Source organism: Gallinula chloropus (assembly GCF_964237585.1).
Source record: "Gallinula chloropus genome assembly, chromosome: 6".
Lineage (NCBI taxonomy): Eukaryota > Metazoa > Chordata > Aves > Gruiformes > Rallidae > Gallinula > Gallinula chloropus.
The window spans coordinates 9,937,797-9,961,915 of record NC_140091.1 but is presented as its reverse complement, the minus strand read 5'-3'; the positions used below and the strand labels follow the sequence as shown (position 1 = coordinate 9,961,915).

At 57.5% G+C, this 24,119-nt stretch overlaps 2 protein-coding genes and 1 long non-coding RNA gene across 3 annotated transcripts; 2 read left to right on the top strand and 1 right to left on the bottom strand.

Moving 5' to 3' along the window:
* Positions 1-1,716: 1,716 nt before the first annotated feature.
* On the bottom strand, positions 1,717-15,536 carry POMGNT1 (protein O-linked mannose N-acetylglucosaminyltransferase 1 (beta 1,2-); the record flags this gene model as incomplete). Its single annotated transcript, XM_084265893.1, has 21 exons — positions 1,717-4,118; positions 4,409-4,518; positions 4,970-5,105; positions 5,279-5,323; positions 5,689-5,753; positions 5,914-6,039; positions 6,335-6,463; positions 6,757-6,829; positions 7,392-7,450; positions 7,596-7,637; positions 7,783-7,866; positions 9,276-9,351; positions 9,650-9,720; positions 10,201-10,328; positions 10,800-10,898; positions 11,176-11,293; positions 11,957-12,070; positions 12,486-12,551; positions 12,859-12,974; positions 13,358-13,466; positions 15,426-15,536. The coding sequence occupies 21 exons, from the start codon at positions 15,534-15,536 to the stop codon at positions 4,016-4,018; spliced, it is 1,980 nt and encodes a 659-aa protein (XP_084122019.1). The 3' UTR covers positions 1,717-4,015.
* A 1,325-nt stretch (positions 15,537-16,861) lies between these two features.
* On the top strand, positions 16,862-21,120 carry LURAP1 (leucine rich adaptor protein 1; the record flags this gene model as incomplete). The annotated part of the gene is made up of 2 exons (XM_084266056.1): positions 16,862-17,053; positions 20,440-21,120. 2 exons carry the CDS (start codon positions 16,862-16,864, stop codon positions 21,118-21,120), a joined length of 873 nt encoding a protein of 290 aa, XP_084122182.1.
* A 319-nt stretch (positions 21,121-21,439) lies between these two features.
* On the top strand, positions 21,440-23,073 carry LOC311193516. The gene is made up of 2 exons (XR_014617393.1): positions 21,440-21,639; positions 22,692-23,073. It is a non-coding gene; the product is annotated as an uncharacterized lncRNA (long non-coding RNA).
* The last annotated feature ends 1,046 nt before the right edge of the window (positions 23,074-24,119 follow it).

Below are 24,119 nucleotides of genomic sequence, written 5' to 3'. Positions count from 1 at the left end.
GGCTTCCTGCAGGGAGTGGGTGATGGGCCAGGTGCCCGACTGGCTCCCAGACACCCAGGGATGCTCCAGCACCTGCAGGCTCAGCCAGTGGGTGAGTGGGACCCTGAGAAAGGGCACAACAGTGAGTGACCTGGCTCCTCTAAGAAGCCACCCAGGGACTGAGATCCTTCAGGCAATGAACCATGACATCACCGTCACCCAGGAGTCAAAGTGCTCCAGCAGCCTGGCACCAGTACTCCCTTTCAGGGGGTTAACCTGCTTTTAGCATCACCCCTCTGTTTCGGGGGGGGGGATGTTCTTATGAACATATCAGCTTGCAACTACCAGCTCCTTAACATGGGCAAGGTGTGGCAGATCTCACCCCAGAGGTCTCTGCCCATGGGCATCCATCCCAGCAGCTGAATCATCCCCAGCACCTCACAGTTTGGCCTTGGCAGAAGGCAGATGTGGAGAGGAGGCTGCCAGGAGGTGAGAGCCCAGTCCAGCACCTCTAAATTCCTGGGATTGAGGAAAAAGCCTCTGGGAAGGGGATGTCACACTCAAAAGCTGCGCTTGGCCCCAGGGAGGGAGAGGCAGCTGCCTGGGAAGAAGCAGTGTGGCTGCTGAGAGCAGGAGGCAGCTGGTACAGGATGTGGCTGGTCCATGCTGGTGGCTAAAGGTCTCCTGTTGCAGTTTTGTTTGGGTCCTATGGTCTATGCCCCAGCAATGGGTGCACCTCCCATGTTCTCAGGGTTCCCTGCCCCATGGGGGCAGAGACTGGGAGAGGACTCTGGGGCCTCCTTCAGACGTCACCCACACAGGGCAGGCCCTGTGGCTGTTTTTCTCTCATGGCAGGACCAAGCCTGCTCCTCACCTGGCTTTCCTTTCACCCCTGCCCACACCTCAGGGCGAAGGGAGGAGCAAAGGCTGCTGTGCTGTGGAGGTGGTTTTGGTGGAGGTCCCTCCTGCAGCCCCTGCTTTTGCTTTGCCATCCCCAGCCACAACCAGGGAGAGGCTGCACAGCTCAGGAGCTGGGGCAGAGGGTGGCAGGTCCTGGGGTGGGATGATATGAACTGTCCTGTCCCAGCTCCATCCGTGGCTGGTTGATGGCAGGGGTCTGGTCTCTCCAGATACAGTGGCCTTTGCTGCTGCTGTGATCTGGGACAGGTGGTTCTCTCTTCCAAGACCCCATTTCTCTCAAAGGAAAGAAACCCAAATCCACCAGAGAGGCCAGAAACGCAGCCCAATCCCAGGGAGCTCAGGCTGCTGGATGGTAGGGGGCAAGCTTTGGGGCCGGCAACTCGCTGTCCCCCACCCCAGACATGCAGCAGCTTCACCCTGATGACTCCCAAGACCAGACCAGTGGCTAAGGCTGAGGGGCTGTTGCTCTGTGGACAGTAGCTGGGGGTCCCATAGGGAGCACAGGGGCTGGTCACCCCAAGGGAGAGTCCCTGGGCAGCTGGTTGGAGTTTCCATCAGTCATGGAACTGAGGATTAAAATAAATACAAGTGATAAAGCTTAAGAAGGAAACAGCTTGAAAACTTGCCCCAGCCTCTGGCACAGTGGGGCATGGAGAGCCTCTGCTGGCAGGGCAGCCAGGGGCAGGGGCCTAGGGTCACCCTTAGCACACAGCTCACACCCAACCTGGATGCCCTGGAGGACAGGGCTTTGTCCTTTCCAGGCAAGGGGTCCTGGGCCATGCATGACACCAGCCATGAAACACAGGAAGCTCAACAGCTTTGCAATGTTTACTCTTGAAAAAATAATTCAATTCAGAAAGCAGCAGCCCTGGGGATGCCCACGTACCCAGCCCTACCACAGCCACCACCCTGGAGCCTTGCTGGAGGAACAGGGAGGGAAGGATGGATGGAAAACAGCCCCCAGCAGGCCCACCATGGTGAGGGAGAGCTCAAAGCCCACCATTCAGGACCTGCTGGCACTGAGAGCAGGGAACCACGGCTCCCTGAGTGCTGCAGTGTGGTCAGCAAAGGCAGGGCCAGTGCCTGGCTGTAGAACCACCTTGTCCAGCCCCAGGGGGAGGCCAAGCCTGAGCCCTGCCAGAGAAGGGGGAAAGGAGGTGCATTTAGCTTCAGGGAGAAGGGAAACAGGGCCTTGGGACCAGGGATGCCAAGGAAAGGGCAGCATGGTAGAGTGCTGTGGAAGTTTTTCCAAAGCAGAGTATAAGGAGGGAGCTGCTCTCCCTGGGAAGGAGCAAAGTCCCTTTCCCATTGCACTGAAAGGACCTACTTCACCCCCAAGGGCCAGCACAGAGGGCCCTCACAGTATAAACTACCTGAGGGGCAGTGCTGAACCCAAGCCCAGTACCGCAGTCTCAAGGGTGCCACCTTGCATTCTCCCCTTGTTTCCCTCCTGCATCCATCCCACTAGGGTTTCTGGGACAGGCATGCTGGGACCACATCCCTGGGGTCATGCTGGAGCTGTGTTGTGTCTACAGGGCTCATTTTGGCCACAGAAGAGCCAAATTCCCAGGTTCACAACTATTCCTGCGCTGGGCAAGGGAGGAAGGAGGGGAACAGGGGATGGAACTAGGGGAACAAGAGTCAAACCTCCCACGCCTGCCCCCATGCAGGGTGGGGGCTGCCTGCTCTCCAAGCTGCCTTCCTGCTATCCTCCCCTTCCCACAAACAATAAATAAATAAGTTAGTGTAGTGTAGACACCCACGCTCAGATCACAGTGACAAAATGAAGGGGAAGAGCCTCTGCGACCACAGGGAAGGGGCTGAGCAGCAAACCCTCTTCCCACGGGCAAGCCAGAGCATAGCACCCCTGGCTGAGGTCAGGGGACCTGGGCAGAGGACAGATCTCTTGCTGCATGGGTAAGATGTGGAGGTATACTGAGCAAGGAGACTAGGCCTGTCTCCAGTGGGGGGGGACACATTAGTAAAGAGCAGCTGAGGATGGCAGGGGGGCCTGGGGTCCTTCCTAAGGCACAGGAGGGGATATAGGGACCCCCTCCCTCTCCATGAGGGCTGTACCACAGCAGGAGAGCCATGCTGCCCACCACAGCTCAGCTCACAGCTTCCCTGCTAGCAAAGTACCACGGTAAAGGTGCGGATTCTGGAGAACAAGCCTCTGCCTTCAGCAGGAGCTGGGGGTACCTGGCCAGGGAGGAGGGACAGTCAGGGTAGAGTACCACAGGTAAGGACCACGCCAGGGCACAGCAGCATCTCTTGCTTCAGAGGACCTGGGTCCATCCCACCCCTGCAGCTGGGGGAATGCCCGCTGGCTGCTCCCATCTCGCTCTGCAAGGCACTTTCACCCCCCCAACTCCCATCACTTGGGGGGCAGGGCTGCTCCCCACAGAGAAGGTGGGGGAGGATGGTCTAAGCCACAGCACACAGCCTGGTCCACTTCCATCTACAGTCATGGCCAGCTCTCAGAGCTGCAGAGAGGGAAGGAGCACACAACCACCCTTGTGCTGGGTGTGGGGTGTCCCCTACACACCCCGCACTGAGTTTGTCTCCTCTTCAGTATCGTCCAACCCCATGTACAGTCTTCAAGGTGCATCGGTTGTGCAGGAGATGAAGAGATGGTGTAAGATAACCGTCTTGGCCACCATCTTCCCCACTGGGCACGGGGCCAGCCAGGCAAGAGTTAATAAATAACACCCAGCTAGAAGGCTGCAGCACCTGTCCATGAGCTTGCTGCCTTCTCGGGACTCGGGGACCAAAAAGGGAAGCAGAGGCATTTCTGAAGGTCGCCTCTAGCCCCCAGCTGAGCATCCTTCCTCCAGCCTTGCCCAGCTGGAGGACAAGGGGAGCAGAGTTAGTAAAGAGTCTGTGTTAAAAAAGACCAGTTCCTGGGATGGGGGGTGGCGTATCTACATACCCTGTCCCACGAGAGGGAGGGGGAGACCACAACAGGGGCGCCGGAGGGAGCCCGAGGTCTCGTTCCGAAGCCTGAAATGGGAGTCTGTGTCTGGTCACCAGCCTCTGAGAGCTGCTGCCAACTCTGTCTCTGCACCACAGAGGTGTCCATCTCCTCCCGGTCCCCCTCGCTTCCCAGCTGCCAGCCTCATGTCTGCTCTGCCGCAGCAACCGCTGGCACTGCCACCGCCCCCTCCTCCTTGGCGGGGGGCTCCATGTAGATCGGTGTCACCGATGAGGGCTTCTTGGACCTGCAGGTGAGGAGACTGGATGGGAACAGGTAGGGGTGGTGGTCTCCCTCAGGACCTCAAATCCCAGCAGCCCTGTCAGCCTCCCTGGCACGATCTCCTTCCCACTGGGACATTCTAGAACCAGCCCTAGGACACGTATCCCTGTCCCTCCTCCCACCACAATGATTCAGAAGAGGGATGGTATGCCCCAGGATGGGGCTGGGAGAGAAGCAGGTAATACAGTGCCCTGGGCAGGGGACAGTGCCATGGGGGAGAGGGGAATAGCCAGGTTACTGTGTCCCAATACTCACGAGTAGGGGGAGGCAGGGACCCCCACCACCAGGAAGTGGTTCTTCTTGCGGAAGAGCCGCCACAGCCCTTTGTGATTCCCACGGACGTCCAGGTCCCAGATGTGGAGGCACTAAGATGGTGGGGAGGAAGGAAGAGGCATCAGAGCCTAGGGACAGATACCAGGGCCTGGTGTCCCCTGGCATGGCAAGAGCCACCACCCCACCCTCATCAAGACACAGCAGAAAGGATGGCACCCTGGTTAAGGCAGCACCTCTCCGGCCATCAGCAAGAGAAGAAGGGGAACCTGCTCCCATTCCTGCCTCAGGGCAAGTGACAGAATCATTCTGACAAGCTCAGGTCCTGGGATCCCACATAGGGAGATCCTACGACATCTCCACTGAGCCAACATCTGCCCTGGATGACCCAGTACCTTCTGTAAATGCCAGAAGCCTAAAAACCACCCGAGGGCAGCAAGAATCCATTTGCTGAGCCGCATCCAAGGCTATGGACAGACCCAAGAACAACAGGCAGATGTTTCCCAGCAGTGCAGGGGTAAGGATGGGCCATGTCAGGAGCCTCACCTTGGCAAGCTGAGTCCACGTGGTGAAATCTGCTTCCTGCTCCATCCTGATGAACATGACATAGACCTTGCCCTCTGTATCAGGCACAAAGGAGTCCTCACAGGGGTTCTTGCTGTGGTCCAGGACCTCAGCCTCACTGTGGAAACAGAACAGGGGGAGGAGACCCCACTTTCTCCCTGTTCCCACTGCAGGGTACTTCAGATAGGCAAGCAGTAGCAGGGGCTGCCATGGCCACCTCCACCCCTTTTCTGTCCCAGTTGGTTCACCCATGGTATCCCATGTGCTCCCAACCTCCCTGCAGGCACTTACCCCAGGAGCCGATGAATTTCAGTCTCATAGGCATCCTTCCTCAAGCTGTTGAAGGAGAGAACAGAGATCAGGGCAGAGTCACATAGTTTGATACACAGGGATCATCCCAAGACAATCCAAATTTAAGACTGGACCAGTGTAATACAAAAAGGCAGGTTGGAGCCAATGAATAGAGAGCAGGAACTGCCATGCAGCCTGGAGGATGTGCCAGTAAGAACGTGACCCTTCACCATGTCCACCATGAGCACAGTGTAGATGGACCCAACCTCCCAAAACTCAGTGCAGAGGCTGGCATGCTGGGGCTGGAGGTTAAGGCTCTTGATACAGAAGGGATATGTCCCCAGCACAAGGGGACAAGGGTTCAGGTCAAACAACTGTTTCATCCAGATCTCATTCTGACCAGCACTCACCTCTCCACATTTTTAAGCTGGACATTTGGAACTGTGTTGAACTTGTGCTTCTTGAAATAGGCTTCCTGGGGTGGGGGGGAAGAGAGAGGAGGGAAAGAAAATGTGGTTCAGCTGGGAGCCAACAGTACTTAGAGGTCACCTCAAGCATCCCAGCTACCTAGAAAGGTGGCAGAGACAGGGCTTAGCAGCAGGACAGGGGCTTGGGGGCTGAGGGAGGTCACTCACGTGGAAGTAGCCGTTCATGTTGAGCCCCACGATGCCGAAGTGGTAGGAGCGCGAGATGTCGGGGATGATGCACTCCCGGCCCTTACGCTGCTCTGGCATCCGCATCCACATGTCCCAGTCCCAGAGCTGGGGAGGGGAAACTGTCACTAACACTTGAGTTTGGGGACGTGTTTTGGTAGTGTGGCCATTCAGGGAGCCTTCTGGCTGCCTGGGCTGTGCCAGCCAGCTCTGTGGCTGGTTAAGTGGCTCTCAAGTTACAGTCTGTCCCAAATCCATTCTGCTTGGGCACTTTTCCCAGCAGAAGCTCAGGGAGAGCCGGGGCCCTGCCAAGACCTGCACCCACAGCGACTGGATGAGGATCAGGGGCTGCTGATGGGCAGAGATAGGGGTGCAGAAGACAGGGTCCCTCCAGGGTACTCACCTTCTCAGGGGTTGGCCACTTTGGCTCCAGCTCGTCCTTGTAGAGACTCTTCCGGAGCACCCAGCCCAGGCCTGGCATGGTCTCCACACGGTACAGGAGCGAGGGGTCCTCAGCTGTGTGCTCATAGCCCTGCAGTGTTGTGGGGAGCATTGAACACCCTGAAGGCACCCCTACCCTGCTAAAATAGGAGGCATCCTGCTACATGGACACCTCCAGCACAGGGAGCTGGGAACAACGACTGGGAAGCAAACATCAGGGACAGGGTGGTGACTTCCAGTGGCACTTCCGAACAGGGAAGACAGACCCACATAGGATGATGGTGGGGACAACACCCTGCGTTACAGATGGAACTTGGGCCCCAGCCCAATTTGGGAACACTGCTGAACAGAGGTGTCCCTGCTTCACCATCCTCCCTGACCCACCTGGTCGTTCCAAGCTGAGATGCAGTACAGGCTCTCATCCTCCTCCAGAAGGTGTATTGACTGGCTCAGAAAGCTGAGAAAAGAGTTGCACAGTCTCTGGTCAAACATCCTTCCCTCAAGCAAACCAAGGCATATTCTCCACCAAGGGACAAGCCACCCCCAGCTGCTGGGACTGTTTAACCCATCTCATGGGCTGAGAGGGCTGATGTTGATGTGACATCAGGGGAGGAACACCCAAACAAGCTAAGCTGCATCTCACCATGGAGAGGGGACAATATTGTCTCCTGTTTCACAGTTTCTCCTCCTTAAGAAGGAACAGGAGCCCCATTAGGCATTGCCTCTGTCCTCCTGCTATAGGGCAGTGCCAATCAACATGTGTAAATGAATCAGCAGCCCTAAAAACCAAACCAGGAAAAGATCCCAGACCCTGAAGGCACTCTGCACCAAGTGCCAGGACAGTGCATTCCAGACATGACCTCTGTGCAGGCAGAGCTCAGTTACAGCTGTTGCCTGGTCACTGCTCAGCCTCAGAGAGGTGAGCTACAGCATGGCAAGGATCTGGCATCTCCTGAGAAGCTACAGAGCTCCAAGGAAATGCCCCACCCAAACAGGAGCTCAGGGACCCACAGCTTTACCTGAAGAAGTCAACAGAAATGTCAAGGTCTTCTTCCAGAACCACAGCGAATTTCGCATCCTGCAGGGCAAGGAGGGGCGTCAAGGATAGAGCAGAGACACCAAGTGTCCCCTCCCTGTGCTGTGCCCTACCCCACAGGGCTGATTCCAGCTCCTGTGAGATGGGGTGAGAAGCTGCACAGGGCCTGGGCAGAGGCCTTACTCACCGGGAACAGGTTGAAGGTTGCAGTCAGGCTGGCTTTGTAGTGCTACAAGACAGATCATTGCCTGTGTTACCAGCAATCCCTGGGTCACAGGGAGGGGTAGCCTGACACAGGTGTAGGGCTAAACCTGCCTCCCTTGGATGCTACCCCAGGTTGCAGGAAATAACCTGGAAAGGGAAGGATCTCTCACCTGGGACACTCGAGCATTTTTAATGCTGATAGGAGTGTGCTGGATTCCTGAGAGGCCAAACAGCTCCACAACATCCATCGGCTCCTGCCATGGGAAGGTGCAAAGGTCATCACATGTGTGGGTCTGGAGACACTGTCCCCACCCTCTAGCAGTGTCACATCTCTAGGACACCAAGAACACACCTGCAGGATCTCCCATGGGTGGGTGTCCTCCTGGGGGCAAGTGAGGCTCCAAATGATGCTCTGCTGAAGACCCCACAGCAAGGAACACACCAAACCCTCTTAAGCCCTTAAGTTTCAGCATACATTTCTGTTAGCCCTGCTAGTATGCAGACTCAGAGTTGTATCCACAAATACCTGAGAAGCCCAAATCCCCAGTCATCCATGGGCAGTGCAGAAAGAAAATGGGTACAGCCAGGGAAACCTACTAGCTGCTTAATGCCCAGAGACAATCAACTTAATTTTCTCTCACAGTTGCCAAGGAATGGACCTCTGACCATGCACCTCTGCACTGGGCTCAGAAGTAATCCACATGTGGGCTGACATACCATATCTCTGCCCCAAGACGGCCCCAGCAAGACCTTTTCCATCCTCTTGTTGCCCATCCCACCTCCTACTCAACAAATGGGAGTAGGAGCTCCCATTATGCCAACCATTTTCCCTTTCCCTGGCATCCACCATGGTAGCACGAGCATCCTGGCTGCCCCCTTGTAACTGAGGGATGCTGTTCCAGTTGCTATGGCAATGGATGCTGCTATCTTTAACCACTCTGATGTGCTGCAGCAAGCCTGCATAAACACAGCAGCCCCACAAATGGGTAGTGGTGGGAGAGGCCTGGAAGGAAACGAGCCTGTTCCCTTCCCCATCTCCATCACAAGGCGACCGGACTCGGGCTGCTGAGAGATGAAGGCCAGAAAGCTGCTGAGACCTACTGTGGTGACAAAGGCCTGTCCCAGAGCACATCCTGCTGCCAGAGAGCCAGGGCTTGCAAAGGGACCCTCTGGAGCTTTGTAAAGTTGAGCTGCCAGGAAGGTCTTTGCCCTCTGAAGAGCCAACTCTCCTCTATCTGGCTGCAGCTTTCATAAGCCTTGTGAAAACAGACTGGTTTGGGTCTCTTCACCTCTGACTGAGAGGAGAGCTGGCCTAGTTTGTTCTGCTTCATGTGAAGAAGCTGGACAGGCAGTGTTACACCCAGACTGGTGATAGTCTTTAAACAAGAAAGGAGGGTGAGTAGAGCTCAGCAGGACGCCCTCATTCCTGCACACCAGCCCCTTCCTGACATGGGGATGGAAAATCTGGGCTTTGGGAAAGGCAGCTTTACCCACAGCCATGGCTTGGCTAAGCTGACTGACTCTGCAGGGGAGCAGCTGAGGAGCAGTGTGAGCCACAGCAGGAGGCAGGGTGAAGGGGCTCCCAGCCTGCCACCCACCAGGGACCAGGTCAGCGACTCACAGTCTCAGCTGGGGGACCAGGGACCTCTGGGAATGCTCTCACCTCGTAATACCCATCAATGAAGACTGTGATCATCTGTGGATTGACGCCCTGAGCCGACAGCAAGGAGCGCAGCATCCTGGGGAGAGAGTGAGGGAGCTGAGTGCACAGCCCCAGTGGGCCCAGGCTGCTCAGCAGAGGGGTACAGTTCCCTTGGGGTGAGGGAAAAGGGGTTGTAGTGAGGGGACAGCAGCTACTGCCCTTGGGCTCTTCCCTTTCCCACAACCAATCACCCTGGGATCTGTCCAAGCAGCTCTGCCAGCAGATGGTACTGCAGGAGGAGGCTGGATCCTGCCAGCTGCATGAAGGGAAGGGCCTGTGCCATGCCTGGCCTTGTGGCACAGAGCAGAGCAGCTGTATGCCCTGGAAACACTTACCTGTACAGGTAGTTGGGGCGGTTCCCTGCAATAACAGCTACAGGCACATCGAAGACTTTATTGTCTTTGAGCTGGAAGAGAAAAGTGTCAGTGGTGCTGGGGGAGGCCATGCCACCAGAGCTACACTGTCCTACCCCTTGGCTCAGGACCACATGTACCATACCAGCTTTCCTCCTTCATCCCACCCAGATCACAAATCCCAACTCACATCCACTTGGAGATCTTTGACCAAACCCTTCAGCACTGTGCCAAGGACAGCCCAAAGGCCACCCATTATAGCTGTCCTGCCTCCAAACATACAGGCTCTGCTGCTCACCTTTAAGTCCTTAGAGCCACGGTAACCTAGCAGCTCAGGGCAATGTCAGGCAAGGGAACTCCCCTTCCCCAGCACGGCCTGACCACTCACCTTCATTCTGCTGGAGTTAAGGGCCTGCCCAGGGGAGTTTTTCACCACTTAAGGACTGGGCTCTGCACCTGAGCTACAAATGCACCTGGTCCAGCCCAGCCCTCCCTCCTGGAGCCTTCCCTGAATACTCTGCCCCTGCACTCACAGGATCAGGGTTGAACTCGATGGGTGTGGGGTCTTTGCAGCTGCAGACACTACCATAACCTTCCACTTTGCTGCAGAACCTCTTCCGGCGGTGGTTCAGCTCTGTGTCAGGCCAATGGCACTCAGCATCTGGAGGCAGCAAGGAGAAGAAACAGACTGCTCACTGCCATGCTCCAGGCTGTACTGCCACATGGATGGCTCTCTCAGCCATCATGAAGCCAGTCCTTATTACTGTCAACCACAGGAGCAATTCCGAAGCCAACCCTACCATATGGTCTCTCTGAGCAGCAACTGGTCGTGCTCAAAGCCAACAGTCAGAAAAGATTCAACAAGGCCTGGTTTGGAGAGGTGACAAATGGCCAGACCATGTCACCCCTTCTCCATCCTCACCCATCTCAACAACAACCATGTCTGGAACTGTCATGGAGGCGGGAAGGAAGCTGGCCCCGTTTTAAAAGTTATGATCCCCATCTCTAGCAGCCTTCAATCCCTCCTGGGATGTTGGTAACAGACCTACAGCTGTGACTAAAACCCCCCAGGAGGGGTGGGCAGACATGTCACAGAGTTACCTGGCACCACAGAGCAGATCTTACTTCCTACCTTCCACAGATGTCAGATGAACTTCTGTCTTCAGCAGTACAGGGTCACCCCACGTTGAGAGGGCAGGCGACTTGGCATGCTTCTCCCCGTAGACTTCTCCTGGAGCAGGGACAAAGGGTCAGGATTGTCTGGATAGGGTCTGGATTGTCTGTGTCAAGACATGCCTGACACTTGTTTCCACTGGCTTCTGGCAAGCTGCTGAAGGGACATGCTTTGTCTCCATCCCCTCCCTCATCCCCCTGGGAACAGAGCTGCTGCTTTCTGTGACTTGTTCCCTGCTCATACAGCACACTGGGGATGGGCTTAGTTTGCCTTCACCTGGCTTCCCCCCCAAAAAAGGAGTCACAAACCCTTTCCCAGCCTGTGCTAGACTCACCTCCCTTCTTCCCCACAAACGTCCACATGTCTCTCCAGCTCAAGAATGGTGCAACTTGGCTCCCCAGGCTTTTCAGGACATTCTTGGCTGTGTCCTTGAGGTGAAAGGAGCCTTCATCCTGGAACAAAACACAGCCCTGCAGCTGAGGTGTGGCTCCTGATGCAGACAAGGAAAGTCTCCTATCAATGCAAACGAGGTGCAAGTCCCACTCCTACCGAACCTGCCAGAAACCCTCAGGTGCTGGTTCCTAAAGTCTCTGGGCCACTACACCTGCTGGTCACATCATGACCTGCAGGAAGGTCAGAGGAGTTACTGACCCCTGTTTCCTCGAGACCAAGTTGTTCTCAAGCACGGCCACGTGTTCAGCAACACTTGACACAGTTAAACCTAAATCCTGAAGGAGCATGGTGCTGCTCAGGTGCAGCCCAGAGCCAGCACAGTCCAGACTGCCCCCCAACAAAGCCTGCAACTGGGACCCTTTTGAGTGCCACCACATCCTTGTATTTCCTCGTGCCCATTCTCCACCTAACCTCTTGTTTATTGCTGCAGGCTCTGATATCTGCTCTTTGCCTTCCTGCCTTGCTGGGCACACAACCCTGTCTGTAGTAACAAGAGGGAGCGAGGGGACAAGGGGGAATGATCCAGCCAGGGAGGCGCAGCTTGGTGGAGATGTGACTTAGTCCTGGGAATGCCTGATAACATTCTGGAGACAATGTCCCAGGCAAGCTTTAGGTCATCCTGACTCAAGTTGACTTTTTCTTCTGACACTAAGGTCACATACCTTAATGGTGAAGATCAGGATCCGGCCCCGAGCAACCATGTTGAGGAAAAGCACCATGGCTTCATCTTCATGGGGAGAGTAGGTGTCAAAGACCCTCTTGGCCATCACATGACCCTGTTGGTATTCAAATGCCACATGCATCTTTAAATGCTACATAGCCAGGACACATAAAATTATGGAAATCTGTCCTGGAAGTCCCCAAGCAACCCAGTGAGTTACTTCTCTGGTATGCCCAAACTCAGCCCTCAGGCCTTCACACACAACGTAAGTGTGCTGAGGTCCACGGGACAGCATTACCCAACCTCACAACTCCTCTCTGACCTGCTCCCCAAAGACAGCTAGGCAAGCACAAGAGAGCCTCTGCAGGACCCTGTGGGTGGCCAAGTTGTTGCTCTGGAAGCTACAGGCAAACAAGCACTTGGGCACCTCTCTCCTGGCTGTCCTCTGCCACAGGCACCCAGCAGTTAGAGAGCAAGGACATGCACCCCCCAGCAAGCCAGACAGATGCAGACGTGTGGGGATGCTTTACCGTAGCCTGATTTAAGACGATGACGTGGATCCCTCTTCCCTGCTCCCGAGCCTCATCTTCCAGGACCTGCAAGTAGAGGAGCAATGAGAACTACATGCCAAAGCCTCTTACTCCCTGCTCATTCAGTACAGCAGTGCCCCCAAATCGGGGGTAAGTCTCTCTCCTGTGAGATTTGGGCTTTGCTTGTGGCCGTGATGGATACCAGAGTAGAAGACAACGTGGGACAACACCTCTGCAGTCCTTTAGGCAGGAGGGGAATCCACTCTTGACCTTTCAAGCCACTGAAGTGGCCTCACCACCCACTGCTTGAGGCTTCACCCATTCAGCTCCACCCATCCTCTGCTCACAGGGCCACTCAGCACCCAGCACTTACTGTTGTCCCATCCACAGCCACGTAGACCTTCGACCGGCTGGAGTACACCTCAACATCCAAGACCTTCTTGTTGCTGACAGGGTGCCTAGGGACCTCCACATTCAGCATCTCATCATCTACAGGGGAGAAATACCCAGTCTCAACCAGCCAAGGCACCTCTGGCTTGTCCAATCAAGCCTCCAGTAGGTCATGGCCACCAGGTATCCCAGCCCAGCAAGCCAGGGGTCAGAATCTGGGAGGAAGGCAGGTAAGGGAAATCCAAACCAGCAACAGGTGTGTCCTCAGCTGTCCCCATATATACCTCTGAAACCAAATGTGCTGAAGCCTTGAAAGCCAGACCAGGAATGGGAACAGCCTTTTCTATTCACTTTTATTAAACCCACTGCACAGACCTCTCTTTCGTGCTGTGACTGGCCACAAGTTTGCCCTGACCCAAAGCCATTGCTTCCCTCCCTCTGATTTCCCTGCTGTCAAAGAAAAGCAAGATGCTGCCTCTCACCATAGTCCTGTGCAGACTCCTCTTCTTCCTCATAAGCAGCTCTCCTGGTGTCCAAGATCAGCTTGATGTTCACAATTACAGTCACAAGCAGGAAGAGGACAGCACCTGTCTGCAATGTAGGATGCTTTGTGTTACCAACTTTTAAAGTAACAACCCCAAGATCAGGCTACCTCCTTGGCAGAGGCTGCAAGCTTCCCTTGGGGTGCCCTGCAAGGCATCAGAAGCATCTGCCCTTTGCCTTTTCCCAGTGGAAAACAGGGAAAAGAGAAAGAAATACAGGTGACTGAACTTTAGGGTGAAACATTGATTGGCTGGAAAGCAGTGAACTCCTGATACACAAGAATTAGCATGCTTCCAATGTGTCCCTGCTTCCAGATCCATGAGCAGATTCCTGCTAAAATACTGCATCAAGCTTGAGGGTCCCTGAAGGGAAAGAGTTTGGCAATTCAGTTACAGTTCCCACAGTAAATTTAACCTCTGTGCCTCCTGCAGCATCACTACTCTTGTCTCTCCCTCTGCAACTAGAGGAGGTATCCAGCATATTTGGAGGGAGAGGAGATGCTGTGTGACTAAAGCAAGGCAAAGGCAAGAAGCTGAAGTCTGACTTTGGGAAACCAGAGTGTCAGGGGCTGTGGAGAACAGGCTTACTATCTTGGATGCTGACACAGAGGGCTATGGGAAGGACTGGGCCTGTGGAGCAGCCTGTGGGGAGCCCCGACACAAGCATCACTATCACCCATGACCCCACTGCTTCCAGACCAAGGGGAGGGAGAAAAAGACTACAACATTTCTACAAGCACTTCTATTTATTACCACACATCTTGATTTTCTCTTCCCCAGTTTCAGTCTTTTTCCCATTATTCAGGCACACCATGAAGCAGAAACTACTCCAAGCTGAAAGAACCTCTTCTGAGACAGAGCCACACAGGAAAGCTCAGACCACCAACATATCCCACACTGGGAAACGATCTACCTGCAAGGTCCAGAGGCCTTAGAGCTGCAGTGCTGGCAAGGGATGCAGGATGACCTGAGCTGAAAGGCAAGGCCTCAGCTGAAGCAACTTCTCTTTACTCGACCAAGGGAGCTTTGTAACCCAGGGTTCCAGGTGAGCCTTCACGGTGGAAAGGTGACAGCAGCATGTAGGCCCAGCCACTGCAGACCTGGCTACTCCATGTCTTTGGCTCTAGCTTAGATATTTCAAGCTCAATTTTCAGTGCTGTGTTTTAGGCCACAGCAGTGCCATGAAAGAGAGAGATGACATCAGACCAGCTCTAGCACACTGCCCCCAGCACGATGAGCAATGCCTGCCTGAATGACCAGGCCTGCTCCCAGCAGCCCAGAGGACACAGCACTGAGCAGTCTCTCCTTCCCCTCAGAGCCCTCCTGAGCCTTCATCCTCCCAGGCACACGCAAACCCCTCCACCGCTTCCTCCCACAGGAAAGCAACTGCCAGATTTCACCGAGCTCTGCCCATTTCAGAACCAGCCCCTTTTCTGCAACTTGCTGCCATGGGGCCAAACTCTTCCTGTCCTTGTGCCCCCCAGACACCCCCCAGGACACTGGCTCTGTCAAGGATTAGCTGTTTTAGAGCATAGGCAACCAAGCTTGTGGCTTTCCCAGACGCCAGCTGCCTCTGGGGCACGAGATCCCATTACTCAGCTCTATTTTTTCTATCCACCTGTTGTGCCTCACACCAGGTTGGATTTACAAACTGAATAGGGCAGGGCTGGCTCCCTACTGCAGGCTGAGTCCAGCACAGGTCCTGAACCAGGAGGGGAGAAATCAGTGAGGTTTCTAGCCCAAGGACACCTGGATAATTGTATCTCCTGCTGCTGCCACCCAAGAGGTCCATTTACACCTGGAAGGAGCTGCTAGACATGGCAGACCCTTCCCAACATAAGCACAAAGACACTGGGTGTAGCTTTCTAGGGGTCAAATCATGCTTCCCCAGCATGTTAGGTCACCCAGCACTGCCAGTGGACCCACCTCCACCCACGCTGCTGCTCATAAGCTTGTAAACCCTATAGATTATCCTCACTAATCCACCATGGGCCGGTGGGTGACTCACCTGGCACAGCTTCCGCAGCGCACGCTGGTTCATCAGCTTGTACTTCCAGGCAAGGTACCAGCTCCGCTTCTTGTGGGGCTTGATGGTGGGGTTGGGGTTCCACTCGTCCATAGTCACAGGGGCTGGCACAGGGGCAGCCGCGTGGGGCAGGGGTCAGGATGCACTCTGCTCCGCTCCTGTGTCCATCAGGGCTCCCTGCGGGACAAGACAGGTGCAGGGTAAGGGAGGTGAGCACTTTCAAACCTTCTGCCCGGCAAACATGGGGTCATGAATGACACTCCTGCCACAAGCAGAAGCCCCACTGAGGCTCCCTGGCTGCCAGTCCCCAGCCCCATGGGGAGCGATCTGCGAGGCCAGGCAGCAGGAAGCCCCTGAACCCAGGGGCCAGGGAGGATCTCTGCTCCAGACCAACTCCTTAGCGAGGCTGCTGCGGTGTGCTGAGCCCACTGCCACCCACGAGCTGGTGACAGGCCCCAGCCCAGCCAGCATCACTGGGCATATGGGTCCTGGGGGTCCCTGGTGGGGACAGGCACCATCCCCACTAACGGGGACGCGGCTAGCCTGCATATGGAGGCCAGAGCGGGAGATCCTGGGGCTGCAGGGCTGTCCCCGGGTGGGCCAGGCCCACCACACCGGGCCCGGTGCAAGATGTGGAGGCCTGGCAGAGCCGGGAGCCTGGCTGGAACCTGCAGCAGGGCCAGGCGGGGAGGGGGAGCACCGGCTACGGGGCGGTGAGCACCCCGCAACCCCCTGGGTGGGGAGAGGGGGGGAACCAGAGCCCTCGAGAGAAGGGCAAGGGGGCCACGGCGAGGCGGAAGGGAGGTGCGGGAGTATCGCAGGGGGAGCCGGGCACTGGGGGAGCGTGGGGGGCCAAGGCTACGGTGAGGGGTCGCGATGGGGAGGGAAGAGCCGAGCATCCGCAGACGGAGGCGGTAAGGAGCGGCGGCCCTCTCGGAGAGCGGCAACGGGGGGCGGGGAGGGGCGGGCAGGAACTCCGGGGCGGCGGGGAGCCCGGAGAGGAACCCGAGAGCGGGGCGGAGGGCGAGCACCGGCCGCGCTACTCACGGTCCGCGCGGGGAGGCGGAGGCTGGGGCGGGCGGGGGGCGGGCGAGGCCCCGGCTCGGCTCGGGACTGCCGCCGCCCCACGAGCCCTCAGCGCCAGCGGGGCCGCGCCGCTTCCGGCGCCGCAGAGAGGCCGCGAGGGGGGGGGGCGGAGCCAACTCCGGCCCCGCCCCGGTCCCTGCCTCCCCCGCCCCGGCGCCGCTCTGCGCTCCCCGGCGGACCTCGCCGACGCGCGGCCGCTCCCGCCCACCGCCAGGCAGGTGGAGGCGGATCCCGGGGCGGGGCCGGCCGGGCCGGGCGGGGCGGGAGCGGGGCTCGGGCCGAGGTGACAGCGCGGCCGCCGCCCCGCGCGGCGCTGCCGCCGCCCCACCCGCATGGAGGGCGGCGGGGAGGCGCTGCCCGCCGACCTGCGGGAGCTGGCCAGCAAGGTGGGACGGCGGCCGCCCGCCGGGCTGCTGCGGGGGTTGCGGGCCGAGACCGCCCCCGCACCGCCGGCGCCGCCGGCACCGACCCGCGGCTCTCGCCTGCCGCTCGCCGACCGCCTCCGGGCGCTCCGCCTCGAGCTGGTGAGTCCCGCGCCACCGGAGGCTCTGCCTGCCGCCCCCCGGTAACCGCACCGCTCCCCGGGGTAACTGCACCCCCCTCCCCCCGGTCACCGCCTGCCAGCCCCCCGGTAACAGCCCCCTGATAGCGCCCCGCGCCCTGCCTGCGTTTCGGGGACGCTCCCCCGCAGCAGCCCCCCGTTCTCACGACCCCTCGGTCTTTCTCCGTTCCCCGGCCCACGCAGCTTCTACCCCCGCACTCCCCCCCACTGCTCCGGGCTCCCCCGGAGCGTCCTACCCGCCCCGTCCTGCCCGCCTCATCACACGCACCCCCGGACCCCGGCTCCGGCGGGCACCGGGGTGTCACAAGGATCGGGATTTAGGGCAGGGACCTTCGCCAAGGGCACGGTGGCTGGTCCGGCCCTGCCACGTCCTGTTCTCCCCCTGCCCTTCCCCAGGGTGACAAGGCACAAGCATCACCGGGAGCTTTCCCGGGGCTCTCCCTGCCCGGGGCTTCCTCGGAGGCTCCGGTGGCAGCCTTTCCCGGGCACCGTGGGAGTGCCGGTTGGCGGCTTTCTCGCCTCCTTCTTTTCGTGGAGGGAGCAAATACCGGCGGTGCCTGCGCCTCCGGGAAACGTGGCGAGATTGGGCAATGGGTTCAAGTTCTGCTGGGGGAAGGGATTCTCCCACGCACATACGAGCTGAGCGAGCGGGTGGGAACGAGCATCCCTCTCCACAGGGAACCAAGCGAAAAGATGCCCACGTCCCTGCCTGCCAGCCCCGGGGCTGGGGACCCACCCAACCTGAGCCCGCTCCACCCACGCTTTGGCCAAATCGGTGCTCCCCACGGGTGTAAAAGCTTTCATCCTCCATCTGCTTTCATCCTCCCCTCTGTGCCGGCTTCCAGGCTGAACTGTGACCAGAGGAGAAAGGTCTGCAGGCCCTGGGTTGCTCACAGGGGGAGGAAGCAGGGGTGGTGGTTGCCCTGCCCAGGTGTAGGCAGGAGCCAGCCCGTGGCCTGCAAGGCCTGGCTTTGGCTGTGCCTTACTAACCTCGGCTCAGAGAGGCTTTGCCTTTCTCTGCCCTGGCTCTTCTCTCTGGCTGGTGAAAATGCAGGGACACATCACACCCAGGTCAGCCGCCTGGGAATGGCACTCGGGTACCCAAAGCCCAGCATGGGACCCCCCCTCCAGTCTCTCCATCCCCATGAATGGGAACCGAAATCCCACCCCCCAGCAGAGACCAGCAAAACCAGTGCTCAGAGGGGAAACTGGCCTGAGAGGGGTGGTGGGAGGATAAGATACAAATTCCCACTCTAGCCTCCTGGTCTGAGGAGGACTATTTATCCCCTGGGGCTAGGTGTCTTGGAGGGAGAAGATACCTGCAGGTTTCTTGCACACTGGGGAGGGGAGCGGGACTGTATCCCCTGGGAGGGGGGGGGATATGCTGTCCCTAGAGAACATGGGGAGGAGTGTGACGGTCTCCTTTGAAAGATGGGGGAACGTTTCTAGATGTGGGGGAGGATAGTGGTGTGTGATGCACACAGGGAAACTGAGGCACAGAGCAGTGCAGAGTGTCACATCCCAGAGCAGGGATCCAGGTGGGTCTCCTCTCCCTGCCCCGCCACAAACTCAGGACCATGGCCACTTTCCTTCCCTCCAGATGCTGCTGCTGCTCTGGGTCTGGATGCCAGCAGGCACCGCATGCCCTGTGGGCTTTGGGATGGGTGTGGGCTTGGTGTGGGGTACCCATTGCTGCATCCAGAGGAATATAGAGAGCAACTGGACCTATGTCTCTTCCTGCACTAACCTGGCTTTGCTGGAGAAGGGGTTTCTTGGGGTGTCACAGGGGTGGTCAGGCTGGCCTGAAGTAGCAGCATATCGCTGCCCAACTCTTTCCAGCAAACGATAGGGAAAGTAGGGAGCGTTTCCCCTCCCTCTGCTTTCAGGGTGGCTCCCCCAGCATCTGTGACAGCTGCAGTTGCATGAGACAGAGAAGAATGGGGAAACCCCCGTCAGGGGTTCCCAGCCTTCCTCCTCCCGCATCTTCCTCTGGCCAAGGCCAGATGCTTTAGCAGTGCGTGCAGAAAAGTCCGTTGTAGGCAGTTTTTGAAATAACTTGCCTAGAAAGGAAGTTTCTGCACTTTGAAGCTGGCTCCTGCCCCAGTTCTGGCACACTGCTGCTATTTTTTATTTAAATCCAGCTTGAGGAGCATGGGGAGGGGATGGGGGTTGGTGTCGGGTCTCTACAAATCTTTGCCCCCTCTTTTAGCGTCCTCTGGACTGAGGTGTCATGTGCCAAAACCCTGGCTGGAGTTTTCCCAGGCTCCTTCCTCAAATCCTTTTGTCGCTGCGCTTGCCATGGGACCGGAGATGGGGATCCCGAGAGACTGGCAGGTCACCCGTGGGCGGGTGGGTGACTCTGAGGGCACCGGATGCTGGGGACCGGGCGCTGTGCTTAGAAAAGATCCCAGGGGACCCCGTGAATTTCCATAATTTCCATAATTTCCATCACAGCTTCCTGGTGCTGGGGACATGGTTTGTGTTTTAGCAAGCCCACAGGCATCAGCACCTCCCAGGCTGCCTGTACCTGTCCCGCAATGCCTTCCTCTCCCTCTCGTCCCACTGCTGCCTTATTTTATTCCCTTTCCTGGCAAAATATTTGCATCCTGAGCAGGGGAAATCCAGTGGCTTTTGGCGGCCAGTATCACACGGACAGGAATGTCTTGGCATGCGGGGCTTTCCGCTAGGAAAACAGATGTTTCTGCAGCAACTGAAGTTTTGCAAAGAGCTTCTTTCCCTGGCTCAGAGGGGCAGGAGTTGGTGAGATGAGTGGCCAGCAATGCCTGTTCCCCCCTCACTGTTCTCCCCTGGTTTGGGAGTGATTTGGGACTTGGGCTCCAAACCCTCCTGAGTGACATTGTCATCAGGCTTGCATCAAACCCTAAAAGGAGGGAAGGAAATGCATGAAGGAGCCTGGTCGAAACAGTCTGGGGAGGTGCTGACAGTCCAGACAGATCCAAGCAATATCCCTGCACGTTGCTGCCTGGTCCCTCCTGCCCTGCCAGCTGCTTCCCAGGGCTGGGGGGATGCTCTGTGCTCATATCTGCACCCAGTGCCTCCCATTCCTTGCTCTCCCCTTAGGAGACAGCAACATAAGCGCCCTGGATTTATTTCCCCAAGGGGGTTGGTAACCGATGGGTTCCCATGGTCTTGTCCCCAGGTCTTGGATGGGCTTCCCTGAGATGTTTCCCTGCAGAGTGTTCCCCCGCACTGTGCTGTTCACCAAGCAGCTTGGGAGACCACAGTGACACCTCTTCTGGGGTGTGCTGGGACTCGGGTCCCTCGGCCACCCAGCATGACCTCGTCCCCACTGCTCAAAACCCCTGCGCTCTCTGTCTCCCCTGCCAGGCTTACCTGCGAGCAGTCGATGTGAAGATCTTGCAGCAGCTGGTGGTGGTGAACGAGGGCATCGAGGCGGTGAAGTGGCTGCTGGAGGAGAGGAGCACGCTGACCAGCCGCTGCAGCAGCCTGGCCAGCAGCCAGTACAGCCTGGTGGAGAGCCAGGCGGCCTCGCGGCGGGGCAGCTGGGACAGCCTGCAGGATCCCAACGACAGGCTGGACAGCATCTCCGTCGGTAGCTACCTGGACACGTTAGCGGATGACATGGATGAGTATTCCCAAAACGCCGTTGAAACCGCCGCTGCGTCCACACCGGGCAGAGCCCTGGTCAGGGCGGAGCAGGATTGGGTCAGGATCGATCCCGAGAGGGGTCTTGCAAAGCAAGAGAAGGGCAAAGCGGAGCACGAGTGGCCCCACGTGGACCTCTCCCCGCCTGGGCTGCCCCAGGATCACCAGTTTACTAAGGAGCCCAACGGGTATTTGGGCCAGGAGCCGCCTTCTCTGGAGCCAGGCAGAGACACCAAATTGCTGTCGGGGTCCGGGGAGAGGCTGGGGAAGGGGAACCCGGGTGGGAAGTCTCGGAAAGCTGAGGCTGACTTTGAGAACTGCAAACTCAACAGCAAACTGCACCTGGAGTACGATGCCCACTGGCGCTGGCTCCAGTCTCAGGATGATGTGACGTTCTTGTAGCCCATGACTTCACCTTCCCAGTCCAGCTCTCCCAACTGACCGCTCTGCTTCACTTGTCTCTGCTTGGGGGAGTTGGGGCGGCTGGGGAGGAGGGGGACAGGCTGGTTTGGTGGGGTTGTGCTGTTCTTCTGACCCTCCTGTCAGCATTTGGTGATGCAGCCCTAAGGGATGGGGTGCCCACCCTGCGGTGCATTTCTGGGAGAGGTGAGATGAGATGGGTCCCTGTAAATTTAATCCTTTGCTCTGGGGTGGTGCTTGCAGGTGGCTGATCACTCCTCTGGTGTCCTTGATATTGGTGGCGGGGAAGGGTTGGTGGGGAAACCTGGGACAGTGGGACTCCTGGGGCCTCTCCCCTCTAATCCTCAGCCTCCTGTCTGCAAAATCTGGGGAGCCTTTCCAGAGAGGACAAGCAATACTCCCATGCATCCACAGCTTGGTGGCACCAGCGTGCAAGGTGCAGGCAGGACCATCAGCAGGGCATCCCTGTCGGATGTGCTCATTTCCATCGTCATCTTACAGGTCAGTGTCCGTCCAGGGCAGAGCTGATCTGGGGCACCTGGAGTTTGGCCACAGCATATGGTGGATGCTAAAACTCCCTTCCCTGGCCAGGCCTTGCCTGGTCCCTGTGAAGCCAATCTGGAGCATGACAGGGTGGTCACTGTACCTGCTCCCATTGGGCTGTGGAGCCTTTCTTTGTCTGTGCCCTGCAGAGGAGGGATAACTCTGCAGATTTTCCTCCACGATGTGATTACACAAGAAGGGCAAAGCAAGGGGTGGGAGGTGGAGATCCAGTTCTCCCAGTTTGTTTCTGAACTGTCTCCTGCCTTGGGACCATGTCCTGCAGGCACCCCAGGATGTGGCAGCATACTGAGCTTAGACCCCGAGACTCCTTCCCCCTGGCGCAGCATGATGGGTATAATGCCTGGGGTTCTCCATCTGTGTGATGAATGGTGCCAGTTCTCTGCCCCCTACCAGCAACCAGAAACACAAGGCTCCTCTGCCAGGGTGCATTTGCAGCAACACTGCTCTGGAGACCTCTTCTCTGTCCTTTTAGCCTTGGCTTCTGCCTGTGCCTTTTACTGTCCACCCACCATGCCTCCCAGCAGTCTCCTTGCTCCTTGCTGGCTTGTAGAGCATGGCTTGCAGCTGGAGCTGCGTGCGAGCTTGGGCAGGACCTGCTGCCTTCACCACATGATGCAGGGAAGGACCTGGGCATAGGCCCCCTGCTTCAAGGAGAGGGGCTCTTCCACGCTGGCTCTTTCACAGCCCACAGGTGCCTCTGTCCCTGGCTGTGTGCTGTGATGGCTTTGCTCTTGCTATGGTGCAGTTGTTCTGCCTGCGCAAGTTGCAGCCTGTGTCTCCTTGCTGGGGTGGTGGGTGTTGGGACAACATCTCCCAAACCAATGGGAAGCCAAGAGAGAGAAGACTTGTGACTCTAGATGCAGATGTGAGCTGGACAGGGTTAGGAAGGTGGTCAGGCACATGAGAGGTTCAGCTGTCTTTGAAGCAGCACCTACAGTGGAAACTACCCTCCGTGCTGAGACCCCTGAGCACCCTCCCTTCCCCTGCAGACCCTCAGAGCTTCCCTGGGAGAACATGGCGAGCAGGACAACGTCCAAAATTCCCAGAGATGGCACCTGCTGAGGACTTGGGGGAATCCCAGCAAACCAGGACCGGGTTGTGCTACACGAGCATCCCATGTGCCTGCTGCAGAGCAGCCGTGCTCGGCTTGCTGTTGCCTCTGAGCAGCTCATGGCTCCCTGCGTAGCTCCACCACTGCTGCTGAGCCACCGTGTCCCCCAAGGCTGGCTGTCCCCCGCTTTCCTTCCAGCCCTGCATGCGATGAACCAGCCGAGGGGCCCGTGGGGAGACGGGGTAACTCCTCCAGTGCTGTTAAAATCTTTCTTGACAAAAAATACCTGGCTTAATAAATTGGTTGCGTTTCTTCCAGGCCATGCTGGTGGTGCTTTGCCGAGCCCATGGGGGTTTCTAGGAGAAGGTGACAGCTTCCATCTGATATGCCCTCCTGCTGCTGGCCGCTCTGCAGACAGGGCAGGTTTAGCCCCTGGTCCTGAAACACACATGGACCCCGTGTCTGGGAATCTGTCCCTTCTCACACCAGGGTGGTGACACCTAAAGTCATGCTTCCTGAAGCAGCTGAGAACTGGAGCATGTCTGCTGGTAGTGAGGATGCTGGTGGGACTGGATCTCCAGGACATGGGGCATATTGAGCTTGGCTGCACTATGTATTCAGCTGCAGATGGCAGCTTCTCCCTTCCTACCCCAGATTTTCCAGGGCAGCGCTTGCTGGGATGTGTTTGCCAGCCCTGCTAGCAGTGCTGGGGTCTCCCTTTGCTTCCCTTGTTCCGCCTGCTCCACCCAGGACACGCAGGGTGGGTCTGGGTGTAGGGGCAGAGACTTCTCCAGCCACAGCTCTGATTTCAGGCAGTTGGGATTTGCTCCTGGGTGGGTCCCTTTAAAACCACTGGAGCTGGTGCTCATGCAAACATCAGCCTGTCCAAAGAAAACGCAAGCTGCTTATCCAGGCCTGCCATCCCAGCCTCAGTATCCGCTGCGGCTCCTGGCTTTCAATCCATGAGCTTTTGCAGATGGATGCTGGAGCCAGCAGGACTCGGCAGGATTTCCCTGTTTTCGGCTGGGATGAAGAAAAGAAAATTTAAAAAAAAAGATTTAAAAAAAAAAAAGAATAAAACCTTAGAAACAAAATGCCCAGCCCATTCCTCTTCCAAACCCTGGAGCCCAGCAGTTATGACTCTGTATTGCTGCAGGGTCCCCGATCAGCCTTTGCTGGGGCTCCCCTGCCTGGGCATGGGCTCATCAGCTCAGTTTACAAGAGCCAGAGTAACCCCATAACCCCAAAATATGGCTATTTTCCCGAACCCTGTCCCTTGGAGCTGGAGGGATGGATGTGACCTTCTCCCACAGCCTTCCTTCATCCCTGGCTCGGTGGAACAGAGGGGTCATCTACCTCCAGGCAT